At 42.3% G+C, this 9414-nt stretch overlaps 1 protein-coding gene across 14 annotated transcripts in view; it reads right to left on the reverse strand.

Moving 5' to 3' along the window:
• KIF1B (kinesin family member 1B) overlaps positions 1-9414 on the reverse strand; it is a 123849-nt gene that overhangs the window by 25169 nt on the left and 89266 nt on the right. For all 14 annotated transcript variants that reach the window (XM_006766734.2, XM_006766738.2, XM_015565896.1 and 11 more), the window contains 5 exons: positions 6900-6990; positions 5090-5208; positions 4407-4462; positions 2162-2270; positions 759-825 (listed from right to left, as the gene is read on the reverse strand). In XM_006766734.2, the coding sequence (XP_006766797.1) occupies positions 759-825; positions 2162-2270; positions 4407-4462; positions 5090-5208; positions 6900-6990 (442 nt within the window). The remainder of the gene's footprint in view (positions 1-758; positions 826-2161; positions 2271-4406; positions 4463-5089; positions 5209-6899; positions 6991-9414) is intronic.

Consider the following 9414-nt stretch of genomic DNA (forward strand, 5'->3'; position numbering starts at 1 on the left):
CGTTACTCAAAACAGCCTGGTACTGGCACAAGAACAGGCATATAGACTAATGGAACAGAACAGAGAATCCAGAAATCGATCCAAGCCATTCAACTCAATATTTGACAACGGAGGCAAGAGCATACAATGGAGTAAGGACAGTCTCTTCAATAAATGGTGTTGGGAAATTGGACAGGTACATTGATCATAAGGAAAATGCTTTCAGCTTTTTCCAGTTGAGTATCATGTTAGCTGTGGGCTTGTCACATATGCTTTTTATCATGTTGAGGTAAGTCCCCGCTATTTCAGCTTTGCTGAGAGTTTTTATCATAAACGGATGTTGGATTATATTGTAGAGAGGCAAGGAGAGGGAGAGAGAGATAGAACATCAATGATGAGAAAGAATCACTGATCAGCTGCCTCCTGCACACCCCCTACTGGGGATCCAGCCTGCAACCCAGGCGTGTGCCCTTGATTGGAATCAAACCTGGGACCTATCAGTCTGCAGGCCGATACTCTATCCACTGAGTCAAACTGGCTAGGGCTGTATAATATATTTATATGTAAAAGCAAGAGTATATATAAACCAAAGTCTGAGGAAGAAATTAAAAACAAGCATATTAAAAAGGAAAATAAAAAAGAACAGGACAATGTCCCACTACCTCCACATCCCTTAGAAATGGAGAGGAAAAGCAGAAAATCAGAGTTATGGTGCTTATTCTGAACTTTTGTGTGTGTGTGTGTTTCCTCCTAGGTCTCTTTTGCTCCCACATTAGTACCTGGTGAAGCAAAAATGTCCCTTGGCAGGGCAAGCCTGCTGTATGGTCCACCACAGCTGGGATATACCTGTAACAACAGAAATGCAAGGGAAAGATAGGCAGTAAAAGCAGAAGAGACAGACATATTCAGCACAAGCCCATTCCTCTACTTCACCACAGGTCTTCCCTGACTGCTGTCCCCCGCTGGTTTTTGCTTTTCTAAACTCCGATCCACGTTTTTCTCACCATTCAGGCATTTAATCACATGGTCATTCACATCCAGTAAATGTTTCCACATGTCTATATCTCTTCATCCTTACTAGACTTAAGTGCTCACAAGATAGTAATGTCTTTTGGCTCCATCCCAGTCCCTTGCATAACAGATACCCATAAATAATGCATACTACAATAGGGAGTACAAGGAGAGAGGAGATCATTTAGATTCTACATGCTGTTATAAGAATCAGAAATTAATTTAGTAGAAAGCATAACTGTAACTACCTCTCCCTCATAATGCAAGCCATAATCACATGATGGATCTGTCTATAGGAAGTCACTTTGCTTAAAGCGATGTCTCTACTGACAACTACACACAGGATCGACAGCTGCAGACCTCACACATAGTGGGAACTCAGTAATTGTTTCATGGAGATGAGCGTGATGGTGGTGGTACTTAGCATTATACACAGAGGGTCATCAGGATAACATTCATCCCCTACCCTCTACATTAGCTAACATAGCCCCTTGACTCTATTTCAGGAGGGGGATCTTTTTTGTGTGTTTTTCCAAGAGCATTTTAGAGAAAACGATAACTGATACATTTACCACTTGCTCTAATACCGCTCATACAGAGAAAGTAGGCCGATGCTGATCATTTTGATCTAGGACCATGGTCCTCAACTGGGGGTGTTTTGGTCCCCCAGGGATGTTTGGCAATGTGCTACTGGCATATAGTGGGTAGGAGCCAGGGTTGTGGCTAAATATCCTACAACACACAGGACAGCCCCTGACACCAGAGAATTAAGTGGCCCCAAATAGTGGCACGGTTGAGAAATCCTAGTTTAGGGAAACACCGTCCCCCACCTTCTCACTGAGATTATTAATGCAAGTCTTGACCATATTATGAGCAAAATGCTTCTCTCTTTGCTGCTGATAAAACTCACTATGTAGGTTGTCTTCCCTCCTAATAAAGTGGCAGGCGCCATGATCTTGCTGTTGCTAATCAGAAGGTAAATTATTACACTAAGTAGTCATTTCTCTGACAAACGTTTGATTCAAAGAATAATAGCAAGACCACCAACATTCAATTCGAAACTGGAATTCGAAACTGACAATGAATCATGAATAAGAATAGAGGCTCAAAATTACATTTTCTAATTTTGAAAAACTTGAAATTATTTAAAAGTTTAGATAGTTGGACTTACTCTCCTGTAGGTTCCAATTCACTGATCTCAAACCAAACCAGAAGATCATACTTGCTCATGCTCTGGCCAAGGCTGGTTTTGCTCATGGTGTTTAACTTGGTGGCTGGAACTTTTAAAAAAGTTTTAGAAAAAGTCAAAATCTGATCCAAGTCTACTTAGTAAAGTATAAGCTTCTCTAATGTCAGACTTCAAGGACACGCTTGGGAAAGGCAACAAGAGTCAGGGGATAGATTTCAATGCGGAAGACCCAGAGAAACGCCAACATCAACTGTCAGGACCTCTCAATTCAGAGAACAAGGAAAGGGAGAATCTGGATCTTTCTCCCTTTCAACAAATTATCTAACGATAAGAAAACAAGTTTCGTCCGGGCTGGTGGTTCAGTGGTAAAACATTGGCCCTCAGACTGAAGGGTCAAAGGCTAGATTTTCCGTCAAGGGCATGTACCTTGGTTGTAGGTTTAATCTCTGCCCCAGTAGGGGCATGAGTAGGAAGCAACCAATTAATGTTTCTCTCTCACAAAGACGCTTGCACTTTGTGGCATGCGGAGCAGTAGCATCACGGGAGACAGACCTATCCTCCCACCCAGTGGTTCCTGAACCTCCCTGCCCATAAGAGTCACCTGGGGTTCTCAAAGATGCAGAGCCCAGGCACCTCACGCCAATTAAACCGCAATCTCTTGGGGTGGGACCCAATCCTCTGAGGGGTTTGAAACTCCTCAGGTGATTCCAATGTACAGACAAGTTTGGGAAGCACTGGTCTGATCTCTAAACAAGATTCTGTAAATCTCTTGTTACACATTTTCTTCAGATTTAAATTCCATATTCTTAACTGTACTGATTAAATACATTAATCAAAATCCAGTATTTCCAAGAATTTTAGGTTCTACATAATGGGCATTTTAAAACACTGTGTAGAAACTCTAAACTCTGGCAATACAAAGAGGGTCCTCTGCTCAGAACATGGGAGCACTGGAGTGAGAGTCCAGTAACTGGGGATCGAAATATTGTCCAACCACTAAAGAGCCATGTAGCTTTGGCTGAATCATTTAATCTCTATGAGTCTGTCTCCTCTTCTATTAAATGTAGATCATAATATTTCGCCTGCTATCTCAGAAAGGTATTATGAGGATCCACAACAATGTATCTGAAGAGGCTTTCTGAGTAACACAGCACTATTCATACATGTAGCCTGTCAGCATTGCCCACTCCGCTGACTCCCATATGAGTTGGTAACGCTAGTCAAGAGGAAAATAGGGTTAATGATTCTGACAGTCATCTAAGGGTCAGGAAGCAAAACCAGAAGCATTAAAAACCAAAACCAAAAACATGTACTAGTAAAAATCTTTAAAAATACTATTGCAAAGACACCAAACAAACAAATATAAGGAGCCCTCACGCCCAGGATGGAGTGAAAGAGGCACAAGTAGACAGGGTGCTTCCTGAAATCTCTCTAAGCAAATGTGACAGGATCTCGTCAATGTGCTCAACTCTGCAGTCAGTTCAAGTAGCAGAGAGGTCTGTGTTTCACACAGAAAGCCAGGCTCTGGGACAAGCCCCTGAGGTTTTACATCTAAGGCAGAGCTAATTTACCTACTAACCATCTCGTTTAGGTACCCTCTCGCTCTGGCAGCTGGGAACTGGCAGAAAGAGAAAAGGCGGCGGGGGGTCCGCCCCATCCTGGAAGGTGGCAGCAGCGGAGGGTGCAAGCACACTGGCGTGCTCAGAAAATGTGTCCAACGCATGCACATTCACATAGCCAGACACGAGAAACCGAATCAGCTCAGTCTTTCTCTCATGGTCTGAAGGCAGGATGGAGATGAGGAGGACAGAAGTGGGAAATGAGCACAGGGAGGGGTGGGAATGTGGGCAACGAGGAAAAGAATGAAAATAAACAAAGAAAAATCAAAACATGATAAATGAACATGCAGGATAAATTTAGTATGCAAAACAACGCCCAGCCCCTTGACAGTTACGGGGAGTTACATACAAAGCGGAGAGATTTGGAAACAGGGAGCTTATGAAAATTAACAAGACCAGAGAACTGGCAGGAATGGAGTCCTGCTGTTTCTTACTGCTTATTTTAAGTCAGGAGCTAAGAATTCCAGTTCTGGCTAGATACAAGAATGTGTAAGGATACATAGAAAAAGGAGCAGGAATTTGAATATGATTTTTGTTGGAGGAGTCATTCAGAGTAAGAGATGTATTTACACACAGAACATCATGCGAAGCACGCAGCGAGAGCTCACCTGGCTTGGAGAGTGGCATGGGCGGAGGGAAGAATCGTCGAGATGGCTGAGGAGGACTGTGAAGGAAGGAAGACCAAGTTCTTAAGATAAAAAGAGTCTCATGGAGCTAATAATGGCACGTTCAAGTCCCCTCTAGACACAGATGGTTTGAACTTTCAACTCCAGCATAGTATCAGATACCAGACATAACTCCAGAGTATAACTGAGGCTAAGACATTTTAATAAAAGTCCCCTTCTAAGTCTTAGCTAATAAATGAAGTAGGAAAGTTGTTCTATTAACACTGACACTCTGCCATCATCCCAAAGTCCCCACCGTTGCTCTCCTCACCAATTTTGATGTCTCCACTTAGAACTTATGCTTCATAAAGTTCTGGGCCTTTAGGAGCAATTATACACAATTTCATGGTATAGCCCGGTCACTTCAACTTTCGGTCCTATTCAAAGTCTCTTCCTACAAAAAGATGGTGCTCAAGGCCACCTGGCAAAATTCAATGTGCTCTACCTACAACTAGTGATTAGGTGGCGTAGAAAAAAAGGTGGTGACGTTTCCAAAGAGAAAACATCGAGTAACATAAAACTGCTATTTAGTTATCTTAATCCCTCAAAAGATTTCCTCCTTTCCAGCAAGTGACAGTAACAACGATAATAATATCAACAAAAATATTTGCTCATCTGGCCCAAACCTGTTAAGATCCTGTCCTTGCAGGTGAAGTGGGTGCTGTTGATAATGCCCGAAGACTTCAAATACTATAGGCTTGGTTTTGATATATTCCACAAATGATTCAGTGACCTCCACTGCAATCTAGTAAGGGAAAAAGCCAAATTAGATTAAGGGAAGATTTATTATAATTCGAGGCATTTTTGCTGCAATCAGAACTTGAGCACTTTTGAGCTGGGTATGTGCTGGGTATTTTACTCTGCACGCCTCCCCCAAGATAAGCTAGGGGCTCCTCTCTGGTTTTCATTCTGGGGTAACTTTACTGAGCTTCAGGCATTTGAGACCCTCCACCATCTGCCTGAACCGATCTCTGCCCCCGGCTGCTCTCCATATACTTGTTTCCACTTAATCCAACTCACCCACTCTCTCCTCTGTTTCGACCTTAGATGGCCCAGGCTGCAGTCCTGCCTGCAAGGCCTTCCACACCTCCATATCTCTAAGTCATTCCTAGACTTCAAGGCTCAGCTCAAACAGTAACAACAATAAGGGAAACAGGGCTGTTCACCAGGTGCCAGGTACAATGCCAAGTCTGACCCACCTTTCCTTATTTATACTATATTCTCCAAGTAGTGCCCTCACCTCCTTTCCATACCCAACCATCCACCCCCCAACAAAAAAAGTAACTCAAAGTATCGTGGAAATAACTTCCCCTTCTCTTGACTCCCACTGCACTTCATAAATATCTTTCTAATGTCTATAGATCTTGTTACATAAATAAGCATTTATTTCTCTATCGGAATTGTGAGCTCTTCAGGAATAGATAATCTGTAATTCACCTGTGCATTCCCCAGGGAGCCAGGCACAGTCCTTGTGCACAGTAGCCAATGTTTATTGGATACATGCAGGCTCATATTTATACAATTAAACATAAAAAAGAAAAGTGTTTTGTGTTTGCTTGTTCCACTTCTGGAGTTGGCGTTTCCCCTCGTACTTTAGAGAGTAGACATGTCAACAAGGGAATGAGAGACTGTCTCATGTAGTAGTGAAGACCCTGGAGCCGGAGCAACATTTCTGTGCCTTCAAACCCCGCCTCCACCTCTTCCTAGCTTTGCAACCTGGGTGAGTGGCTTTAACTGCTCTGTGCCTCAGTTATCACAGCTGTAACATGGGGATTACAACCAACTATGGCATAAATGTAAGGATTAGATGAATTAAGACATGAAAAAGCACTCTTAACAGAAACTGACACAAAATAAGCTCTCGAGGAATGTTGGCTATAGTGATGAGGATAATGCTTGTGAATAGAGTTATAGTGAATCTTCCTAGAGGAGATGGAAGGTCTATTTTCTTACTCCACTTATGAAAGAGCTGTAAGGGGCATTAATGGATCATCATAGAATCATTTGCAAGAAAGACAATCTGAATCTTAGTTACAAAGGTATTGAATAGTTTTTATCTTACTTGCAACTGAACAATATAAGTACCTTACAGTTTAAAGGACAATAAATATATTAACTTTAACAAAACTCATACTAAAATGCTTACTTTCCTATGAAGGAAACACTAAAAACAACTCACTACATTCCAAGTGATGGAAAATTTTATTGGCAGATGAACCTGGACAGGACTCGCCAGGCCCTCAGTAATTCACAGAAGGCCAGCTGCTCTGTCCTGGAGGATGAGCTCACTGCTCTGGCCACTCCCTCCATTGTCTATTCTCCCAGATTCCCGCTCTGAGAAACCCTAAAGGAGCCCACACATGACTGCCTCACACCAGCCACTTCAAGGTACCACAAACCCGTAACACATCTGGCAAAACAGTCCATGTCACTTACATTCTGCACATGATAAAAGCCCAGAGGACTTCCTCTGCCGTTATTTTTGAGGGGTTCAGTGGAGAATGCTTCATCGTGGCGATGCAAAAAGCTTAATGGGAAAATAAGGAGGAGAATGTTTCATTAAATGGTTTCATCAGGATCTATGTGGTAACAGCTTGACTTGGATGGTATGGAAACTGCCTACTTAAGCAGAGTTTTTAATTGAGCAAGTTATTTACATATCCTTGTCAAAACATTTTCCTTATCACTCAGCGACAGTATTTTACATTTTATTTCAAAAATAATTAAAAATTACCTGACCCTGATCACTTAGCTATGTGGACGTATATGCAAGAATGCCTTAGTGTGGAGAGTGAATTCAGTGAACTCCTGTTCCTTTGTGGTTTTTCACTGAGAATAAAAATTATTAAGTTGTTTTGTATAGACAAGATTTGGCAGGTTCAAGCTTCTACAAGGTAGTACTACAGCCTGTGGGTGGCGTACTTGACTAGGAGTCTCTCTCAGACCAGCTATGAGTAGATGCAAATGCCACCTCTTGCAAAGAGTCTATCCTGACTCGTGGAAATAATTGTGTCCCCACAGCACTAGGAATGTATTTTCTCAATAGTGATGATCTCACTGTTTGTAATAATGTATTTATATGCCTGTCTCCCCAAAGGACAGTGAGTGTCTCCCACAGGGCTTGAGATATATAAGATACTCCTGAAATATTTGTTGAATCAGTGGGCTATGTTTATTTGTTCTCACAAATAGTGAGGTTTTATTGTTCTCTTTACCTATTAAAAGTCTGAAATAAAAATCGAAGAATTAAAGCATCCTCAATACAAGGATTTAGTGCCAGATAGAAATATGCACCAAAAGGACATCCCACATTGCTCTAGCAGGTTTGGTTCAGAGGATAGAGAGTCGACCCGTGGGCTGAAGGGTTCGAGGTTCAATTCCGGTCAAGGGCACAAACCTCGGTTGCAGGCTCGATCCCAACCTTGGTGGGGGCTTGTGTGGGAGGCAACCAGTCGATGTGTCTCTTTCACATTGATATTTCTCTCTCTATCTTGTGTCATCCCTTCCACTCTGTCTAAAAATCAATGGAAAAATATCCTTGGGTGAGGATTAAAGAAAAAAGAACATCTCACACTCTCCCAAGAAAAAAGGGAAAAAGAATGCTTTGAATAGGGGGTAGAGAGAGGAGGACAAGGAATTCCTTGCCTTCCACATTAGTTCACTGAGCCTGAGGACTATACATGGTACCCACCAGAGGTGGGTGATCTCTGATATGTACTGGTCCAATGCTCTGCTTGGAGCAGGTGCAACCATGGGTGACAGGTGAAGTCTACAGCTGTGTCTCCCCTATGCAGGCCAAGTGAGAATTTACAGAAACCCTAAAAGGATCTGCGTCTTCTCTCAACATGAGTCAACCTGCCCTTTCCCCCAGAGCTAACGCCAGCGCACATGCTGCTCTTTTTAGTAGGTTTTAGGACAAAAGTCAACATACCATTGTCATTCAGACATCAGTTAACCAAGTAGGTTTTTTCCATAAAATACATCAGTTGCTTAACTAGAATAGTGAAAGTTCAAAAAAACTGATTCACCTAGGCAACTCCATCCCACTCCAAATTTAAGGCTCTTAGTGCAAATATGTTAAATGGGCAAAACCAATACCAGATGGATAATATTTTAATGATTATTAGTGGCTATGTAGTAACCACATTTAATTCAGGACTTGGCTAAACACGATGTGAAAGCAATGCTTTACAACTGCATCAGGACCCCTGGGAAGGCCACATAGTGAGGGAGCGGGATGGCAGACTCTGAGGCGGCCTTTCGGTGGCACCAGTGGCAAACTGGGCTTCATTCTCGTGTGGCCCTTCCACATACTACAAAGATAAGCTGATGCTTGGAGGTATTAAAACTTAAGATTCTCAAAAAAAGCGTTTTCCTAGGGAGGTCGTGAGAAGAGAGCACCTAGAACATAGAGTCAAGAGGGTTACAGGATAGAAAAAGCTCATAAGTGGAAGAGAAATGAAACCTGTCACATCATCTCTACATACTACCCTTTTTTTTTCAATTAATGTAAAATATTACTGTTCATTATGTTATTTAAATTTTCGTTTCTCCAAGTATTATTAGGCATAATTGGCAACTAAATAATTCATTGCTTTAAGGGAGGGGGAAGGGGGAGAGAAGAAGGGCGGGACAGAGAAAGAGAGGGAGAGAGGGAGGGAGAGAAAGGAGAGAGGGAAAAATTAAAGTGAGAGACACATTTATTGGTTGCCTTCCACATGCACCCTGACCGTGGGCAGGGATCGAAACTGCAACCCAGATATGTGCCCTTGACCAGAAATAGAATCTGTGACTCTCTGGTCCACAGGCCAACGCTCTAACCACTGAGCATATGGGCCAGGGTGAGATGTGTTAATTAATACAACATTTCAGCATGAAGAGCATTAAAAAGACTAATAAATAGGTGTGTCTGGACCAGACCCTATATTCCTAGCAGAGTGTGATGGTCCAC

The sequence above is a fragment of the Myotis davidii genome, unplaced genomic scaffold (assembly GCF_000327345.1).
Source record: "Myotis davidii unplaced genomic scaffold, ASM32734v1 scaffold299, whole genome shotgun sequence".
Taxonomy (NCBI): Eukaryota; Metazoa; Chordata; class Mammalia; order Chiroptera; family Vespertilionidae; genus Myotis; species Myotis davidii.